Below are 21355 nucleotides of genomic sequence, written 5' to 3' on the forward strand. Positions count from 1 at the left end.
TCGAAAAAGCCAAAAAAAAAAAAAAAAAAAAAAAAAGTTGGGACTAGGGGCCGGAGAGATGGCTCAGCCTTTAAGAGCACTGGCTGCTCTTCCACAGGTCCTGAGTTCCATTCCCAGCAACCACATGGTGGCTCACAACCTCTGTAATGGGATCTGGTGCCCTCTTCTGGTGTGTCTGAAGACAGCTACAGTGTACTCAGAGAAATAAAATAAATCTTTAAAGAATAAAAATTATCAGGCAATATCCAATGCCCAGAGACACCAGACCCTCACATTAATCAGCTCTGGGAAGCAGGGGTTCTGATTCCTCGCCAATCGGCATGCAGCACTCCCCTCCTTTCAGTCAGGAAGTCCCATTCCAATGACTGTCAGCCTGTGCAGGATGTAAGGGAGGTAAATAAACGTCCTTCACCCCACCCCCCCCAGTACTGGACCTTCAGGTGAGTGCCACCACACAGGATCCAGGGATTCTCTCAGATAGTTTTTCATCTCCTCTTTAATTGTAAATGATCAGCAGAGGCTGGGAGATGGCTCCAGGTTAAAGGATAAGAGTGCTTCTCTTGCAGAAATCTCATGTTAGGTTTCCGGCACACATCAGACAGCGCACAACTGGAGGAATGAGGACTTGACGGTTCTGAGGCATATGGCTGAGGAGAAGACTTTGAGTGCAGATGTGGGCGAGCGTACAGCCAGAGGCACAGGAAGAGTCCACAGCAGGGAGACTAAAATAGCAGACTGACCAGAGCCTTGACAGGGGGAAGAGCAAGAGGAAGAGAGAGGTGAAAGAGGCAGAGAGCCAAGAGAGATGGCCAAACTGGCAGGTTTTTATAGGACTCAGAAGCTGGGGGAAGGGAAGTGAAGGCCCTCAGCCTGGGGTTTAGGGTAGGGGGTTGGTGTGTGCTGGAGAAGAGCAGATTGTGAGCCTGGCTACCAGCATGTGCTTTGGCATGCACAGTTAGCCATTGTCCTGGGTTTCTTTGGAACCTGACAACAACCATTTGTAATTCCAACTTCTGGGGATCCAATGCTCACTTCTGGATTCTGAAGAAACCTGTGCATGTACCACTCCCCATCTGAGACATACAAAATTTAGAATAATATATTTAAAAAGCAAACACTTGAAAGAAAGGATGAATGTATAGAAGGGTTTGGAGAGGGGAGTGGCTGGAGAGATGGCTCAGCGGTTAAGAACACTGACTGCTCTTCCAGAGGTCCTGAGTTCGGTTCCCAGCAACCACGTGGGGGATCTGTAATGGGATCTGATGCCCTCTTCTGGTGTGTCTGAAGACAGGCTACATAAAAAAATAAATATAAATAAATATAAATCTTTAAAAGAAAAAAATAAGGGTTTGGAGGGAGGAAAACGGAGAAATGATACTATAATCTCAAAAAAAAAAATTTTAAAAAATACTATGGGTTATGGAATGGCTGCGGCTGGACTGTTGTTCAAGCAAAGCTGGTATCTGCAAGCTTTTCCCCTGACCTTTCTTTGTAGGCCACTTTCGATAATGTTGAGACACTGACTTAGTGTGGTAATTTCCATAGTTTTTAAAGACAGGCTTTCTTTGTACAGCCTTGCCTGGCCTGGAACTTCCTGTGAAGGTAAGAGATAGCCCTGTGTCTGCCAACGCAGAGTGCTGGGTCAGGGGCACAGCTGACCACGCCTGGCAATTTCCATAAATTTGATAGTCACTGGGGAGAGTCTGGGTAACTAGCCTAATCAATCGAAAACCGTGTACTTCTAATTTAAAGGTAGTCATCAGTTTTAGCTTTATTGGGCAATATTTGCTGAATCACAGTGCCTCGAAGTCTAGTTAAGTCCTTCTAACGCTTCAGTTTTAAATCACATCGTATGTTCTGAAGGCTCAAAACCAAAGTCTTCACTCTCCCAGTTATTAGGAGGGAAGGTGTCAAATACAACTTCGCAAAACTTTTGATATGCACTTCGTGGAGGGCATGCTAAAAACAAACAAGCAAGCAAGCAAACCGCTACGATGCCCTAGCAGAACCCTGCCAAGGACCAGATAAAGGCATCGGGATGAAGGTCAGCTCCCCACAAGCGCATGCTAAGTCCTTTCCGAAGCACTAAGATGGCAGCGCAAGGTTTTAGTTACTTAAACAGAGCAGGTAGCCGAGGCCCCGATGTCCCGCCCGGGAGAGAGGGCGGCCAGGACCCCGCGCGACCGCCCAGCGTCCTCGTGTCCCCGCGGCGGCCCGCGCGCTCCCGGACTCGCCAGGCGGGCGGCGCCCACGTGACCACGCGGTGACGCAGCACGCCGGCGCGCGCAGGCCCCGCCCCTCCTCACGCTCCCGCGCACTCCTCGGCCCCCCCCCCCAGCCCCAGCCCCCGGCCTGTGCGGATCATGCCGCCTGCGACGCCCCTCGCGGCCGGGAAACGGTAGCCGCGACGGTTGGCTCTCGAGTGACGCTCTTCTCCCGCGCCCCGCCGACCCCTGGGACCCGCCCGCGCCACCTCGCCGCGGTGCGCGGCCGTCAAGTGAGGAGTGAAGTCGGCGCCGCCTGGGACGGGGGAGTGGAGCTTCCCGCCCCGGGCAGCGGCCAGGCGGCTCCGCGGGTGAGCGGGGCGCGGCGGGGCGCGGGGCGGCCCGGGCGGAAAGGCGGCGCCGGCGGGGACGCCAGGGCGGCCACGCGCCGGCCGGGGGTCGCGCGCGGCTCGGCGGCGGTGGGGGAGGGGCGCGGTGGGGGTGGGGCCGGCCGCGCGCTTCCGGCCGCGCGCGTCCGGAGCTCCCGGGGCGTTGGGCTCGCCTCGCCTCGCCTCGCCGGGGCGCGCATGGAGGCGGGAAGAAGAGCCGGGCGGCGGCCTCCGGCAGGCTGCAGACGCCACGGCCCCGGGCTCCGGCCTCCATGACGGGAAAACCGAGGCAACCCTCCCGGTGGTGGGGCACGGTGCTCCTCTCCTTCTGGGAGGCTGGCCGCCTGAATTGTGGTAGAAACTTGTGGTAGCGTCTCGATAGCCGCCTTTTCTTTTTGAGACGGGATTTGTTCCGAAGAGTTCCTGGTGCAGGACTTCCAGACGCGGTCGCCGGACCGGGGTTATGATAGCGTTTTTAGTTTTGCCTGAGACAGGGCTTACCAAACTGGCCTTGTTTTTTTTAATACATTCCAGGTTGGCTTCGAACACGGCTTATGTTCGGGTTTTTTGTTTGGTTATTTGGTTATGTTTTGGTTTTATTTATAAGTACGCTGTCGCTGACTCCAGACGCACCGGAAGAGGGCACCAGATCTGTAATAGACAGATGGTTGTGAGCCACCATGTGGTTGCTGGGAATTGAACTCAGGACGTCTGGAAGAGCAGTCAGAGCTGTTAACTGCTGAGCCATGTCTCCAGCCCTTAAACATCTTTTTCAAGGAAGGAAACTAAGACACCTTTTACTCATCAGCTGAGAAGTCTGTACGTGGTATTTACTGTTCACTCATGACCGGCTCTGTTGGTCACTGAGCACACTTTACTCCAAACAGGCACCTCTCTGCCTTTAGAGAGCTTAAAACTGGGAGAAACAGGCAGGCTAGTAAACACAGCTGTGAATACAGAGATAATGTGCCAGGCCAGACAAGTGTATTAAAATAGGACCTGAGCCAGGCACAGTGGCACATGCTTTTAACCCCAGCTCAGGCGGCAGAGGCTTGAAAGATCAAACCAAACCCCTGCCCCTCACCTAGGAAAGAAAGAAAAAACCACAGGACTTGGAACAGTCAGGAATGGCGGTAAGAGGTATTGCTGGGCCATTCAGTGTAAAATAAGAGAACAGACTCTGGTGGTGGACACAGCCTAGCTTCTGTTTTTTGCATCGTAATGTGAGATCTGAAGTAAATAGTTTCTTATCACCACAGAAGCAAACCTCTTGGTATTTCGCGTAGAAAGTTGCTTTCTTTGTAGGATTTATTAAAAGCACCTTGCCGCGGGCTAGGGATGTAGCTTAGATAGTTGGCTGTTCTGTAGAGAACCTGGGTGTGTTGGTAGGTTAACAGAAGCAGGCGGGGTGATGTCTGGGGAGTCTAGTTCAACTGTTTATCAGTAGATGGGGTAAACAATGTGAAGTACATTCCAGGGAGTGTTATTATTCAGACTTAAAAACCATGGAAACCCTGACAGGAGCGATGGTTGAATTGGGTTCTTGTGCCAAATGAAGTTAGGCAGCCACAGAACGACTCATTCACCTTGTGGGAGTGTCTAGTCACAGGAGTTAGTAGAAACAGGAGTTGGCTGGGCTCCTGGAGGAAAAGGACAGTTACTATTGGACATAGAAAAATCTAGAGGTTGCTTGTTCAGCTGTGAATGTAGTCAACCCAAGGGAACTGTACTTTGAAAAATGGTAAGATAAGCCAGGCATGGTGACTCATTTCTTTAATTCCAGCACTGGGGAGGAAAAAGCTGGTGGACCTCTGTTGAAGGACAGCTGATCTACAGAGTGAGTCCAGGAGACCCAAGGATAGATAGATCCTGTCTCAAAAAATTCCAAAATATGGGGAGCTCTGTAGTAGCAATCACGTTCTATAACAACTGGTGCCTTTTATTTTGTTATTTGTTGGTTTGTTTTTGTTTTCTTTAGTTTGGTTTTGAGACAGGGTTTCTCTGTGTAGCCCTGGCTGTCCTGGAAAATCACTCTGTAGACCAGGCTGGCCTCGAACCAAGATCTGAGTGCTGAGATTAAAGTCGTGCACCACCACTGCCTGACTCTTAACTGGCTTTTTTTCCTTTCAGTTGATTATGGAAGATTCCCACAAGAATAACACGTCAGAGACTGCATCTCAGCCTGGTTCAACAGTTTCGGGAACTCACATTTCTCAGATAGTACATCAGGTAAAGCAAGAATTAGCAGAGTACTGAGCTGGCCATTGGTGTTCACAAATTAATTTTCAGCTTAATTGACAGGTATGCATGTTCAGACTGAAAATGTAAACTTAGGAGTTATGAATATAAATTTTAATATAAACTAAAATTATGGGGCAACTTCTGGCTTCTACCTAGTGCGTAGAAAGCTGAAAAGAATCTTGATCCTAAAACCAAAGGGGAAAAAAAAAGCCAGGCAGTAGTGGCACAGACCTTTAATCCCAGCACTTGGGAGGGAGGTAGGTGGATTTCTGAGTTCGAGGCCAGCCTGGTCTACAGAGTGAGTTCCAGGACAGCTAGGGCTACACAGAGAAACCCTGTCAACAAAAAACAAACAAAACAAAAGAATCTTGCTCCTACCTCAAACTAGAGTAGTTCAATACTGAACAGGCCACTGACCTCTGAGACAGAAATTCAGTGTGAGTGTGTCTCACCTGTGTATGTCACACCAGGAAGAAAGAACAAGTTAGCTGCATTGCCAGGCTAGCCTCAAACTCAACTGTGTGGTGAAGGGTGGCCTTAATGAAACTGATCTTTCTACCTTTGAGGCACCTGCTGGGATTGCAGGTGTATGTTATTGTACATAGCTATCCAGTTGAAAGTTATTTATTCATCTATCTTTTGGGGTGTGGGTATGCAGATGCCATGACACACACAACTTGGGGCAGATAGCACAAATGAGCAGTAGATGGTGTTAGGGCTAATCAGACTTGATATAGTTGAAGGAAGAATCAGTGGACATGAAGGTAGGCTAGTGGAAAATGGAAAACAGAAAAGGTAGAAGGACAAAAGCAGAGCCATGCATCTGGGAACTCGGGGCAGTATCTGTTTTGAGTAAGTAGTCATGGTGTAGATGAGATTCCTGAGGTGTGGGTTCAGTCACAACGCCCAGCTCAGGTATCTTGAATCTTAAAACCAGGTAGTATACTGACCAGTGGATATACTTGGAAGACAGCAAATTTCCCTAGGAGCAGTGGTTTATTTTATGTGATAGATATATTATAACCACTGCAGATAAGAATAGTCTGTTATAGCTGGGAGGTGGTGGCGCCCGCCTTTAATCCCAGCGCTCGGTAGGCAGAGGCAGGCGGATTTCTGAGTTCAAGGCCAGCCTGNTCTACAAAGTGAGTTCCAGGATAGCCAGGGCTATACAGAGAAACCCCGTCTCGAAAAACCGGAAAAGAAAAAAAAAAAAAAAAAAAGAAAGAAAAAAGAATGGTCTGTTATTTATGTGTATGTGTGCATACCTTTGTGTATAGAGGTGCCTGTGAGGTCCAGAGGACACTGGATCTGTAGTTACAAGTCTTTGGGAGCCACCATATAGATGCTAGACACAGAACATAATTCCCTGCAAGAACAGTGAGCACTTTATTTATTTATTTAAGGTTGTGAGCCTTCTTCATGTGGTTGCTGGGAATTGAAATTTAGGACCTCTGCTCACTCTGGTCGGCCCCACTCCATTCTGCCTAAAGATTGATTTATTATTATAAATAAGTACACTGTAGCTCTCTTTAGACACCCCAGAAGAGGGCGTTCAGATCTCATTACGGATGGTTGTGAGCCAGCATGTGGTTGCTGGGATTTGAACTAAGGACCTTTGGAAGATCAGTCAGTGCTTTTAAAAGCTGAGCCATCTATCCCGCCCAACAGTGAGCACTTTTAATCTCTAGCTAGCTAGCTAGCTCTGAGACATTTGTTTTTTGGTATTTAAGTTATTTATTTTGTGGTGGGCACACTGCCCCAGCACGGTTGTGGAGATCAGAGTGCAGCTTCTGGGAGCTGGTTCTTTCTGTCATGTGGGTCCTAAGGACTGAACTCAGGCTTGGTGGCACATGCTTTTACCTGGGGGCTACCTCACTGCCTTTCCTCAAGAAGGTCTGCTTACAAAAGGAGCTAAGAATGACTTGTCTGAGGTGGTTTTGGCTTATAGAGTTGCTCATTCACCCCCTGCCCCTTCCCTTTTCCTCTCCTCTCCCCTCTGCCTCCCTTTTCCCAGTGATTGATCCCAGGGCCCAGGTTGTTGGGCAGGCACTTAACCCCTGAGCTGTAGCTTTAGCCCTGGAAGTTTTTGTTTTCATTTTGACAAAAGCATTGCAGTGTTGCACAGGGTGGCCTCAAACTGGTGACCCTCCTGTCTCAGCCTTCAGATACTGAGATGGCAGCTAAGATTTTATTTATGTGTGTCTATGTGTGTTTATTTGCACGTATGTATGTGTGTTTATGTATGTTTGTGGGTGTGTGTACAGATGCCCATGCAGGCCGGAGGTGGCCTTGTATCCTTAGAGTTAGAAGTTGTAAGCCCAGCATGATCCTGCCGTGAGTGAGGCAGGGTATCCCTTAGCAACCTTCTGTTTGTCCTTAATTGTGATTTGTTGAGGTTTTTTTTTTTTTTTTTGGTTTTTCGAGACAGGGTTTCTCTGTCCACTTTGTAGACCAGGCGGCCTCGAATTCAGAAATCTGCCTGCCTCTGCCTCCCGAGTGCATGCGCCACCACGCCCTGGCTTTGTTGAGCATTTTGTTACAGCAACAAGACAAGTACCTAAAACAGGATCATTTGTGCTTCCATTAAAATTTGGGATTGCCAGACAGTGGTGGTGCATCTTTTAATCCCAGTACTTGGGAAACAGAGGCAGGGGGATCACTGTGAGTTCAGTGCCAGACCCACTGAGGCTGCACAGAAAGATCCTGTCTTGAAAAACAAACATAAATAAAGGTCATGACTTCATTTTTTTTTTAATGGCTGAATAGAATTTAATTGGGTATATATTACCACGTTTTCTTTATTCATCTGCTAATGGGCATCAAGGCTGGTTCTACCCCTCCCTGTTGTGAACAGTGCAGCAGTACACATGGATGTGAGGTGTTGATGGCTGAGTCAGACCTTCCAGTGTACATCGGGAACAGAATGGCTAGTCAGTTTTTTGAGAAACCGCCTACTGGCTGCAGCCTTTTTATTTCTATGTTTTTATAATTTTTGAAGGTTCTGTGAAATGGGTTTCTTTCTCTGTGTGTTTGCTACTAGTACAGAGAACAGTTGGTGGGTTTTGTGTGTTAGTTTGTGTCCTACCACTTTGCAGAAAATGTCCAATCTAACTTTGGTAGAGTTGTTAAGAATAGACAGGATCTGGCTGGTGAGTTTCATTGAAAAAGATAAGCCGTCCTAACTGTCAATGAGCTAGAAGAGGTCATCAGATCTGAAAGTAACATGGGGTTGTGTTGTGAGCTGCTGGGGCAGTTAGTGCTCTCAACTGCTGAGTGATTTCCCTAGCGGCCGCCTCTTCCTCCACCACTTTCTCTGTCGTCTTCTTTAAGGATCTTACTTATTTGGGGTACTGTTTCTTCATCAGAGTCTGCCACATGTGTGCAGGTGCTTTTGGAAGTGAGGTGTGGAACTGCTGTATGTAAGAATCTTGGCTGGCCACTGTTTACTGTAGCCACCTGTGGCTATACTAACTAGGTTCCTGAGTGGGAGGCCGGAGCTGTAGAGGAGGGAATGGCGAGAGAAGAGACCAAGACAGATTTCTGACCAAGGCCCAATGTTTACTAGCAGTCTGTGCTTATAAAGGGGCAAAGCCCATCTCTCACCACGCCAGGCTGCTGCTTCTTCTTTTTGAGACAGGGTTTCTCTGTGTAGCCCTGGCTGCCCTGGAACTCACTCTGTAGACCAGGCTGGCCTTGAACTCAGAAATCCACCTGCCTCTACCTCCTGATTGCTGGGATTAAAGGCGTGGGACACCACGCCTGTTTATATAGTCAGTCTCAGGTTACATGAGATACTGTATACCCAATACTCAAAAAATCCTGAGCCATTAGATATTTCATTATTGCCCAAGATTTCTGTGGCAACCTCAGCAATTAACAATTAAGACACCAGGCTTCTTGATGCTTTGTTGCTAGCATTAGGTCAGTGGTTGTCAGCTATCAGGAATATCTCAGGAAGACAGGTTCAGCCTCTCAACAAAGAGCAGCCTCAGGTGACAGAACAATAGAACCATCTTGGTCAGAAGGCTCCACCCCAGGTGGTCTCATTCACAGTGGCAGCAAGGTCTGAATCAGCCTTCTCAAGGCTTGGGGAGGCTACAGTTTACTTTGAGGGTGTGACTTACATTGTTTCCTGGTTTCATGGCTCTTAGTGTTTCTGCAGACTAGCATAGGTTGTCTTTGTGCGTTGATGTTTTACTCTTAGGAGATTGTGATGTTGTTTGTGTGTTCTCTATCTGGCCCCATGGAAAGGCTTTCTCTAGTCCTGTCTGCCTGTAGCTCTAACATCCTCTTGTGCTGAATTGCTGATGCTCTGTGCCTGAATCTGCTACATTTGTGGTATAAGTTCATTGAATATGATTTCAGTGCCTTTAACTGTAATTTTCACGTCAGGTCTTTATACTCTGCAGCCTTAGCTTTTCTCTCCCTTCCTCTTGCTCCTTCCTCCAGGTGTTTTGATTTTTGAGACAAGGTCTCTCGTTGACCATCCTAGTGATAGATTCAGCAGTCTTCCTGTCAGGGTGCTGTTTGCTGGGCTCATGGGCACGCAACACCACATCTGTTTCATTCTGTGTAATGGCTATTTCTGGTTCTCAATTTGACTACATCTAGAATGAACTACAATCCAGAAGTGGCGGGCACACCTGTAATCCAGATCTTGAGACTGGAAGACACAGGCTTCTGACCTGGATCTTGATGTGAGATGACACACATTTTTGATCTAGATCTTGAGGCATAATAGCCATGAAAAGTTTAGGCCCGGGCAAGGTGGGTGGTACAAGCCTTTAATCCCAGGAGACTGAGGCAAGCATATCTCTATCTCTGAATTCAAGGGCAGCCTGGGACAAAGCGAGTTCTAAATCCAGGGTGTGGGGATACACATCTTTAATCTAGGCCACACCTTCTGCTGGAGGCCTACTTAAGGACATTGGAAAAAGAAAGATTCACTCTTCGACTGTTTGCACTTACTTGCTAGCACATCTGTTGGAACCCACTTCTACAGAAGACCATCTCAAACAACCAGCCTCATGGGATTGAGCAACCACTAGATTCTTGGACAACCCATTCACAGCTCTCTCTTACTGGGTTAGTTGGACTGCATACTGTAAGTCATCACAACAAATTTCCCATAATATATGGAGAGACAATCCATAAGCTCTGTGACTCTAAAGAACCCTGACTAACATGTTTTGTGGGGGTTTGTGCATGTGTTGGAGTGTATGTCTGCGGGGTGCGGGGCAGAGGTGAACAGCAGCTGTCTCAGCTGCTCTCTACCTTGTTACTTGAGATAGGATTTCTGACTTAAGTCTGGAGCTCACGTATACCGGCTGGCCTGTATACGTGATATAAAGTACATGTGCTCTTAGATTGGCAGGTGCAAGCTTCTAGCCTTGCCCCTCTTCTATAGTTGCTGTTGGAATAAGTGGCCTGTTTCTAAATCTAGCGTTGTTTCTCCTTTGGCTGCTCTTCCTGGTGAGTGTTTACTGTACATCACTAACTGGAAGTCACTTTGTACAGATTGACCTTGAAAGTTGTCCCCTCACTTGAGCCTCCTCAGAATTGAGGTTGTTGAGATGTGGCACTGATGCCTTGCTCTATCTGCTTTTATAATCTTCCTTTTTTAGCTGTTTTGCCACTTTTGTTATTTTTTAATTTTGGAGCTCTTTTCATTTCATATATGGGACATTAGGCCTCTTGAGCATATGGATGGGTGTTTGTTCAATCTATGCTGCTGCCCGCCCAGTTCTGCAGCCTGAGTTCTTACAGGCTTCCACTAAATAAAGCTTGATTTTTGTCTTATCAGAGGAAAAAACGTTTCAGGATTAGTTAATATAATGCAGTGTAGTTTACTAAAAAAAGATTTTTAAGGGCCAGTAAGATGGTTTAGCTAGTAAAAGCATTTGCTGCCAAGCCTGTCCTGGGTTAGTTTTAAAAATAAACAAAAAAAATTTTTTAACATTTTTTTTATTATTATATATAAGTACACTGTAGCTGTCTTCAGACACTCCAGAAGAGGGAGTCAGGTCTCATTAAGGATGATTTATTTATTGGTTTTTTTTTTGAGACAGGGTTTCTCTGTATAGCCCTAGCTGTCCTGGAAATCACTTTGTAGACCAGGCTGGCCTCGAACTCAGAAATCCTCCTGCCTCTGCCTCCCGAGTGCTGGGGTTAAAGGCGTGCACCACCACTTCCTGGGCTTAGGGCCTCATTTTTAAAGTGCATGGTGTCTTCAGCCGTAGAGACGGGCCGGGAGTGGGTGGGGTGACCAAGGACAGCAGGCTGTATGTTTTGGGAGACTTGGACAGCTCTGGCCAACAAAAGAGGGTTTGTTTGGTTGGTTGGTTGATTGGTAGGTTGTTTTGGTGTTTTGTTTAGTTTTTCAGGACAAGGTTCTCCGTGTAACCCTGGCTGTCCTGGAACTGGCTTTGTAGACCAGGCAGGCCTCGAACTCAGAGATCTGTCTCTCAAGTGCTGGGATTAAAGGTATATATATATCATGTCTGGTATCGCTGTTTTGTTTGTTACATGGTTTTTAGACCATGTCATCCCTAAATGTCTTTTATCTCTCGGGCCAGGTTACACTTAAGTTTGCCACTTAGGTAGATGGGAAATTTATGCAATAAACACACTGCCTGAATTCATTCATGCTCTTGGAGGGAGCATTGTCAGCTCAGATGAGAAAAATACATTAAAATATATAAATATATATTTATGCACAAAATCACGCATATGGTCGTTTTTTGGCTTTGATTTTTAGTTTTTGGGTTTTTTCTTGGTAAATAGTATGAGCCCGAGCCGGGCGTGGTGGCGCACACCTTTAGTCCCAGCACTCGGGAGGCAGAGGCAGGCGGATTTCTGAGTTCGAGGCCAGCCTGGTCTACAGAGTGAGTTCCAGGACAGCCAGAGCTACACAGAGAAACCCTGTCTTGAAAAACCAAAATAAATAAATAAAATAAAATGAAATAGTATGAGTCCTTGGGGCTTTTTCAGGCATCCTTGCTGTTATTTTACCTACCTCCCTCCTTCTGTATTTGCCACCTCTTCCCTTTAAAAGAAAAGAAAACCCACAGTAATTCTGTTATTGAAACCAAATGCCATCCCTTGTCTTCACTTGACTAATAGTCAAAGAGAATAGAAGGTTTTACTCATTGATTTACCTGTAGTGAAAGAAGGGCAGCTCACACCAAGCTCTCAGCACAGAGGAGATTTATTTGCCCCAGAGGACAGAAGGCAGGGAACAAGAAACAGAGGCAGGGGAAGGGGAAGGCTGTGGTCCACAGGCAAATGGCAGTTTATAAAGGTAAAGGGGGAAGCCTGTGACAGGGTGAGGTGGTTAGTGTTGTTTGGGCATGGTAGGGCAGCCAAAGGGAGCTTTGGATAGCTGGACCTTTCTCATATGATGTCAGCCCTAAATGTCTTTTAGGTCCTGGCCTGGGTTACAATTAAGTTTGCCACTTAGGTAGATGGTAGATTTATGCAATAATAAACACACTGCCTGAATTCATTCATGCTTTCTTTCCTTTGTTGCTGTTTTTTTGAGAAAGGGTTTGTCTATTAACCTTGGCTGCCCAACCTTACCTAGAATTATAATTTAAGATCACCCATTTTGTTCTTTTTAAATAGTTGTTACCTGGGGTCACCTTGCCTATTTGGCAGAACCGGGAAATTTATGGTAGCGAGGACTTCAGATTGGTTATGATCTTTGTTGCTTTCGTTCAAGCTGCCCATTAGAGGCAGGTTCTTTGGGATGGGCCTAATGCTTGGTCAGTCCTGATGAACAAATATGTACACCCTAGATCATAGACTCTGCATCTCTTTGGGCTTGGTTAGCATACTTACTGCTCATCTTTGTGGTATTTTGGAGGCAGTGCGCCACTTGGCTCAGTTCTACTCCGCATGGTTTAGCATCTCTTAGGAAGTCCTTTCCGGCATCAGCTCTCCTCTACATCAAGTGTGAAGTGTTTGGTAATCGGTGTCTGGTGGTGGCAGTCTCCCTTCTGGGTCTGATTCTGCTGCTTATTCTTCTGCTTCTCATTCTAGTGCTTTATTGTTTACTGCCCATTAAGCTTTAAAAACAACTGTTGGTAATTGTTTAGTTCCAGGGAGATAACTGTATTTCTCGAAGCTGCTCACTATACAGATAGGCTTAGAAAGAGTCTAGAACAAGAGTTGTCATTGATTGTTCAAAACTCGGAGTCAAGTCTGTCTCCTTGGCTCTGCCTTGGCCTGTCGTAGTCTTCACATGCTCTCTCCATGACTGAAAACAAGATGCTTTTATTCTGCATCTCTCCTTTCCCACTAACCCCCAGTATGTTCTTTGAAACTTTGTTTTAAAGGTTTCCTTTTCAAACAATTTTTAAGCAGGTATCAGTGCCATGCAGTGAAACGTGTATATGTAACTTTTTAACCTGTGTGTGTTTGTGATTAGCTCTGGGGGTCTTAACTTTCTAACCTGTCGAACCTGAGCCAAGCTCGATCTTCTGTAAGTTACTCCTGCGTGCAGACAACTTCAGAGAGGTCACCCTGAGAATTAGGGAGCTTATACTCTACTGCTGTAGTGTCACATCGAGGAACTAGAAGTTAGGCTGCAGGCCAAGCGAGCAAGTGGAAAAGGTGCATTGTAGAATTCCTGATCCACTACAGTGCAATTAGAAGACATTGTATGTGGGCAGACAGTTTATGCTGAACCATTTCTCTATTCCCTATTTTTAACTCTTAAAATGATCTAAAGTACCTAACATTTCCCTAAAACTGAATTATGACACCTGACTTACAGACACCCAGAAGAGGCCATCGGATCTCACTACAGATGGTTGTGAGCCACCATATGGTTGCTGGGAATTGAACTCAGGACCTCTGGAAGAGCAGTCAGTGCTCTTAATTGCTGAGCCATCTCTCCAGTCCAACTCCTAATCTTAAATTCGTATGTTTGTGCTGACCCCTACTTGTCACCTCCACCTTCTAACTTCTGTCTTCTAACTTCTCTCTAACTTCTATCCTTGTAGCAGCCTCTGATACAGTGGTTTGCCCCTCCCACTACCACCACCTTCACCACTTTCCTGAGTTAGCTTGTCTCCTGATCTCATCTCACCAGTATATTAATGTGAAAGTATTCATGGCTTTAAGGCCTCCAGAGGGCTTTGCCTTCGCCTATGTAGTTTTACTATTTTAAATTAAATGTAGTTTGTGAGTACCCACATGTGTATGCAAGTGCCTAGGGAAGCCAGCGGCATCAGATCCCCCTGAAGCTGCACAGTGTGGCTGCTAGGAGGGATGGAGCTCTGGTCCCATAATTTCTCAGCCGTCTCCATCTCCTGCCTTCCAAGTGCTACATCCATGTAGCACAGAGCTTTTCTCTAGGCTTATGTATTTGGCAGTAGGTATCTAATAGACTTTTCAGACTCAGCCTATGTAAATACGGTGCCGAAATCAGAACTGTCTTTTTCTCTTCTAATTAGTAGAATAATATCATTGAAAGGTTTACTTTTATGTATTTTATGTCTACATCATCTGCAGGCCAGAGAGGGATCCCATTACATACAAATGGTTGTGAGCTACCAAGTGGTTGTTGAGAATTGAACTCTGAACCTTTAGAAGAGTAGCCAGTGCTCTTAACTGCTAATCCATCTCTCCAGCCTCTCAGAAAAACCATTTTACTTGACATATAAGCTTTATTGTTTGCTCTGGCCTGCTGTATTGTATATGCTTTTTGGTTTTTTGAGATAGGGTTTTTCTGCCCTGGAATTGACTTTGTAGACCAGGATGGATTCAAACTGCGATCTGCCTGCCTCTTTGTCCACGGTGCTGGGATTAACGGTGTGCCAGCACACCTGGTTTGTTTGTTTGTTTGTAAATGTCTCTTTAGATGCTCCCTTTTCATTTTGAACCTCAGAAGTAACATACAAGAGAGCAGGTGACAGAAGACAGATAATTCCTTTAAAAGTGAAAACTGGATTCTTCGGTGTATTAAATTGAGTTCTGATTTTTAGGTGTCATCGTTATCAGAAAGTGAGGAGTCTCAGGACTCGTCTGACAGCATAGGCTCCTCACAGGGAGCTCACGGGGTCCTGGCCCGCATAGGCTCCTCACAGGAAGCTCACGGGGTCCTGGCCCGCCGCCCCTCCTACAGGTCAGTACTTTGTTATCAGTGTGTTCACAGAGTTCTGAGAAAATGTAAAGCAGTCATTAGAGAGGTTGCAACCAGATTAAGCTGAAGAGTTTAGACTTTAGTTTTAATGTTGTTGAGACATGGTCTTTCTGTGAAACCCCTGTTGTCCTAGAACTCACAGAGGTCTGCCTGCCTCTCTTCCCTGAGTGCTGGAATTAAAAGCCTGAGTCACCATGCCCTGCTGGTATAGGAATGTAAATGCAGAACTGCGGGGTGTGGGAATCAGACTAGCTGTGTGCTCTCTAAGTCTGAGCCTTTATCTAGGCCCTTGTGTCCTTCTGTATGCACTAGAAGCCCCTGTTTATTATGTACGTGTGCTTGCTTATATGAGTTTGTGTGTATCGTATGTGTTCCAGGGGCTAGAAGAAGGTCTTAGATTCCCTACATCTGGAGTTAAAGGGGGTTGTGAGCTGCTGCCGTGTGTGTGTGTGTGTGTGTGTGTGTGTGTGTGTGTGTGTGCGCGCGTGCGTGCGCGCGCGCACGCGCGCGCATGTTGAGAACCTGAGTTGTTTGCTGCAACAGTAGCCATTGAGGTATTTTTGAGCCCCATAGCATTCCATTTTATTCAAAGACATGGCCATGTGTTATTTTCTGTGATGCCACGTCCTGGTAGGGTAAGGTAGGGTGACTACCACTTAGTGAGTGGGGATCTGTAAGTAGTACAGTCGATTGATTTCCTATGGATAGGAGTAAGGGTGTTTGGAGTGAGTGAACTTGTGACAGTTTTAAGGTAGAATTGACCAATCCTGGAGCCGAGTGTGGTAAGAAGACTCAGAATGATGACTCAGGATGTGTGTGAACAGTGTGCTAAGGTTTTGGATGGTGTCAGAGGGTTCTGTAGAATACCTTCGGAAGAACTGCTAGGCGTGAATGGAGGCAGCACTGACTGCAGAGGCTGGTGCAGAAGAGCTGTTTCACCTGAACCACACACTCCAAGGTGAGGGCAGGAAGGAGGGCAGCTCTGCCTGGTCCAGGAACTCTAGTTCATCAGATGGAGGGAGAGGAAGTCTGTAGTGAGAAGTGTGTTTTCTTTAAAAAAAAAAAAAAAAATACAGAAATAAGAATGTGCTTTTGTTTTGATCCCAGGTGTGGGAAGTAGGGCTCCTGCAGATTGCCCACAGCAGCTGCCTATGATTTGCTGGCTGCAGATAGTTTCTTCAATTGTGTGATGTTTGGAATTCTGGGAACTTTTCAGAGGGTATATGAATGCTAGGGCCCCAGAGGTGGAGGCTTGTTGGTTGGTGGTTGCTGTCATTCCTGGTTGCAGTTTGTTAAGTAGTTCATGTGTAAAGATTTTTATGAATTAATTAATATCAAGCAATATATATTTTGAGCGGATAAACCAAACATCAGACCAGGCCAAGGTGGTTCCACATGGGAGAGGTTTATTGTGTAGGGATAGAGGGGCGGCAAAGTGGGTAGAAGGGCAGAGAAGAGGAAAAAGAGAGAAAGAGGGGGAGAGAAGAGAGAGAGAGAAAGAGGGAGGAGGGGGTGATTCCCCCTAATTTATACAGAAAATGACGTCATGCCAGTGAGGGTGGGAACTGAGCCAAGTGAGTTGTGGGATTGAGGGTCATTGTCCTGGCAACACAGGTCAAGGGTCACATAGTTAGGCCAGGGCTTAGAGTGTCCTGGTACTAACATTCCTCCCTTCTTGTTATTATAAAAGAAGGGGAGAAAAAGAGAGGGGAAACCAATGGTGAAGAGGGATTAAGGGTGTTGTGTCTCTTAAGCTACTTCCTCCTGTTTAGGGGAATAGTCACTTTTCAGCGTATTTCTGGTCTTCACCATTGGAATCCGTTTGGTAATTGTCTGTGGGCAGCAGCTGGTAATCCTGTAACAGGAGCCGATTAACAGTTTGGTTAGAAATTTTTTGTACTTGTCGCTGAAGGAATGTAGAGACAAGATTAATAAGACAAGGAGCAAATAATAATACCAGGGAAGGTGTTATGAGTGGAAGGATCCACTTCCATATGGGGTTTTCAAAGATAACAGAACCGGATGTCTCATGGTTACTGAAATCCCTTATGTCTGCCTATAGTTCCTAGATTTTATTTTTCACTGTCTCGGATTGGTTGACATAGAAACAGCATTCTTCTTGTAGGAACAGGCAAAGACTACCTTAATAGCTGTCAGGAGGTCTAGTCCTCACTGGTTTTGAAGCACCATGGCTGCCAAAGAATCGATCTGCTTTTGGATAGTAAGCATGGTTTCAGTCATTCCTTGAAAATCTCTTAGGAGAAAGGGGTGAGGGCTGATGACCTGGAGGAGATAAAAGGACTTGGTCTCCAATATTAACAGGTAATGGGCAGGAAACAGAGTGTGTTCGAGGTAGGTGATGGTCAGCAAAGTTCCATAGGAGAGAATGGAGATGAGAAAGTGATGGGGTAAGCAAATGATCTGGAAGGGGAGAATGCTTGGGCGAGAAGCCAAGAGTTAGGACTAGACGTCCGTCTGTACATGAGTTCGAAAGACGAAATGAGGAGAGGTTGCTTGAGGAGAGCTCACAGTCTGAAAAGAGCCAGGGGCAGGAGCTTTACCCAGTCAAGAGGAAGTTCCTGGGACAGTTTAACAAGAGTAGTTTTTAAGGACAGGTTACTTCTTTCTACCTTGCCTGAAGATTGAGGGTGGTAAGGGATGTGAAAGTGCCAGGGGATGTCTAGTGCGCCGTGCTACCGTCTCGCCAGCAAGAACAACGCGACACATCAGGATCCTTCTGCAGTAAAGCTTTAATGCATCTTGAGAGGCAATGCATAAGCTACTCAAAAGCGGAGACCCCGAGGTGAAAAACCCTCTCCCTTATATAGGAAATGTTCTCTGCCTAGGACGTGTAGCTCCCTGGTTGGCTGCTCACTATCGGCCCAGATGACGCCACGGGACAGGCAGTGCGCAAGGGATAGAAATTTACCCGGCACATGCGTAGACCGCTTGTTTACCAGTTAGAACACTGGATGCCAGCGCCGTCTTGCCATGGAGATTGTGAGGACGGCTCCCCACAGTCTAGGGCCTTAGATAGGATCTGAGAAACTTGGGAGGTAAATTCTGGTCCGTTGTCTGATTGGAGAGAGACTAGGACACCAAATCGAGGGATTTCTCGGAGAAGATCAGAGACTGAGCCCTTTTATTAGTCGTGGGAAATGTTTCTACCCACCCTGAGAAGAGACCAGGAGGTGTTTGACATGTCTGACGGTGGGCATGTGGGTGAAATCGAGTTGCCAGTCAGTTCCAGTCAGGCTAGGGAACCTCTAGCCTGACTGGATACCTTGAGTTGGGGTTAGAGGTCTGACAGATTTTACAAGAAGCAGTGATAGATTTCAGGAAACGTGGGTCTTCAGGAGTGGGCTGTAGGTGAGTTTTAACAAAGAAAGATAGTGCTTGGCTATTAGGATGAAAGAATTGGTGAAGGTATGACAGAGTTTGACAGATGTCAAAGGGTGAGGGTGGAGATGTAGGCTGTGGTGTAAGAATGTCCTGGGAAAGCTGGGAGTGGTGGCGCATGCCTTTAATCCCAGCACTCGGGAGGCAGAGGCAGGCGGATTTCTGAGTTCGAGGCTAGCCTGGTCTACAGAGTGAGTTCCAGGACAGCCAGGGCTATACAGAGAAACCATGTCTTGGGAAAAAAAAAAAAAAAAAAAAGAATGTCCTGGGGAAGATAAGATGAGTCCAAGCCCCTGAGGGCTGCAACTCTAGCAGCCTTGTCAGCTCCATTGTTTCCCTTGGAGAAAATAGAGTCATCTGTCTGGTGGGACCTGCAATGGATGATCCCAATAGCTGCAGGGAGGTGGGAGGCCTTTAGGATAGCCATGATCTGGCTTGCGTTAGTTACTGATCCTCCCTTTGTGGTAAGCAGTGTACGTTCCTTCCAGATAGCAGCATGGGACAGGAGGATGTGGAAAGCATACTTTGAATCTGTGTAGATGTTTAGGGATTGTCCCTGTGCCAGTTGAAAAGCACAGGTGAGGGCTATAGTTTGGCTTGCTGGTTAGCCAGCTCTTCTGGCTCCTTCATGTAGGAAGGAGCTGCCATCTGTATACCAAGTATATGTGGCTTGGGGCAATGGGCCCTCCTGTATGTGTGAAGGATGAGGTAATAGTTCTTCTAGAGTTTCAATGCAGGAGTGAGATAGGGAGTGATTGGTATTTGGTTTAGGAAGAAGGTTAGAAATATTGATAGGTAGGCTCGATTGGAAAGTGAATGTGGGGGGGTCTTCTATTAGAGCTACCTGGAGAGAGAGAACTCTAAAGGGAGGTAGAGTCTGTAATCCTTTATATGTTAGGAGCTGTGATAGGTTATGAGAAGAGAAGACAGTTATAGGTGATCCAAAGGTTAATTTCGTTGACTCTCGAATAAGGAGTTCAGCGGCTGCTAGAGTGCGAATACAGGGTTCCCATCCCTGAATAGTAGTTAGGTCTAGTTCCTTTGATAGGTATGCCACAGGTGCAAAAGAAGGTCCTATTTGGTAGCTCAAGGCTCCAAGGGCAAATCCCTTCTTTTCTGTTACATAGAGGGAAAAAGGACGAGTCAGATCAGGAAGATGTAAGGCTCAGGCCCTAAGGAGGAGCCTTTGAAAGGGCTTGGTAACAGGTTTTAAAAGAGGTTCGTGGGTGGGGCCTGACTCAGCCTCGTATGGAGGGTGAGAAAGAAAAGGAAGGGAACAGTTAGAGATTAAATCAGATTCTTTCTGTCTAATGTAATAGCCTTATGGGTTGGGGTGATTGTTAGTCCCAAATAGGTAACCCGAGGAGTGGACAATTGAACTTTAGAGGGTGAGACCCTGTAGCCACGATTAGAGAGGAAATTCAGAAGAGCCACGGTGTCAGTCTGGCTGATTTCTAAAGAGGAGCTACAGAGAAGGACATCATCTACGTAATGTATGATCTTAGATTTAGGAAGAGACAGAGATAGTAGGTCAGAAGCCAAGGCCTGCCCAAATAGGCGTGGGCTATCCCAGAATCCCTGAGGTAAGACAATCCAGGTCAGTTGGGTAGAAAAGTGGGTATCAGGATCTGTCCAGGTAAAAGCAAATATGTTTTGTGACTGGATATCAAGAGGAATAGAGAAAAATGCATCCTTAAGATCTAGAACTGAGAAGTGTGAAGTACCTGAGAGGATAGTAGAAAGAAGTGTGTAGGGTTTAGCCACAACCGGGTGGAGAGGCACCACTGCAGAGTTAATACATCTGAGATCCTGGAATAAACGATAGGCACCATTGGGTTTTTTTACTGTCAGTATAGGGGTGTTTAAGGGAGAAGAGGTAGGGCGAAGGAGTTTCTTTCTCAACAGGTCAGAGATGATCGGCTTGAGCCCTCTGAGGCTCTGGAGAGAGAGAGGGTATTGAACCTGGGTGATATACCTGGTAGGGTCCAACAATTGGATGACAACAGGCGAATGGTGTTTAGTGACAGAGAGGTTCTGGATGTCCCAGACTCAGGGATCTACCTGTAAGGCTGGTAAAGGGAATGACTTGGTATTGTTAGTAAGTTGGCTGGCTAAAAGGAGGAGCAGAGGAACCGCTGGTGAGTTCAGGCGAATGTGGAGCGCAAAAGAGATAAGAGACTCCCAGCCTAGATAGGAGATCTCTTCCCAATAAGGGGATAGGACATGTGGGCACTACCAAAAAGGAATGGGTGAAAGGTACACCCCTAAAAATGCAATTAAGTGGTGGGGTCTGATATGGGAANTAAGGTTGTCCTCCTACCCTGACAATAGGAAAACGAGAGGGAGATGTGGGTCCCCAAAACTCCGTTAGGACCGAGTAAGTGGCTCCAGTGTCCAAGAGGAAAGAGATGGGCCGCCCACAGACCACACTGTCTACCCTAAGCTCTCTGTTTGTGATGGCAGTGGTCAGGTCAGAGGAGCCTGGGCCTGGTCAGTCGACCATAGCCAAACCTAGGAGATCGGATGGAGGGTTATCTGGGAGTGATGCCCTGTTTTGCGTAACATGGGGGCAATCAACAGCCCAATGTCCCTCTTGATGGCACCTAGGGCATGGCCCCCTCGGCTTTCAAGGATTAGGGCAGGCTTTTGCCCAATGACCTTGTTGACCAAACCTGTAACAGGTGCCCAGTGTCCTCTGGGTAGAGGACCATGACCTCGGGGTGTCAGCTAGGGCTGGTTGGACAGCCTTTGCCAGCATATTATACTTCTGCTTGTGAACCCTCTCATCTCTCCCATGGTACACTTTGAAGGCCAGCGTCAGGACTTCTGCCTGTGGAATCAGGAGTCCCTTCTCCAATTTTTTAAGTTTAGCTTTTATGTCGGGGTAGCTCTGGGAAAAGAAGTAAGTCATTAAGAGCTGTTTACCCTCTGTGTTCTCAGGGTCCACATTGGTATACTGCAATAAAACCCCTTTT

The 21355-nt window shown here is 46.7% G+C and overlaps 1 protein-coding gene across 4 annotated transcripts in view; it reads left to right on the forward strand.

The window, feature by feature from the left end:
• Nucleotides 1-2339: 2339 nt before the first annotated feature.
• Nucleotides 2340-21355, forward strand: part of Atf1 (activating transcription factor 1) — a 36299-nt gene continuing 17283 nt past the window's right edge. For 2 of the 4 annotated variants that reach the window (XM_029548138.1, XM_029548140.1), the window contains exons 1-2: nt 2340-2575; nt 4724-4822. Coding sequence is in view for 2 of the 4 variants with exons in the window: in XM_029548137.1 (XP_029403997.1) it covers nt 3721-3726; nt 4724-4822; nt 9810-9938; nt 14824-14963 (374 nt within the window). In the remaining 2 variants the exon portion in view is untranslated. Of the gene's footprint in view, nt 2576-3303; nt 3727-4723; nt 4823-9809; nt 9939-14823; nt 14964-21355 lie in introns of those variants that run through there. The other 2 variants (XM_029548137.1, XM_029548141.1) reach the window with 2 other exon arrangements.

The sequence above is a fragment of the Mus pahari genome, chromosome 17 (assembly GCF_900095145.1).
Source record: "Mus pahari chromosome 17, PAHARI_EIJ_v1.1, whole genome shotgun sequence".
Classification (NCBI taxonomy): domain Eukaryota; kingdom Metazoa; phylum Chordata; class Mammalia; order Rodentia; family Muridae; genus Mus; species Mus pahari.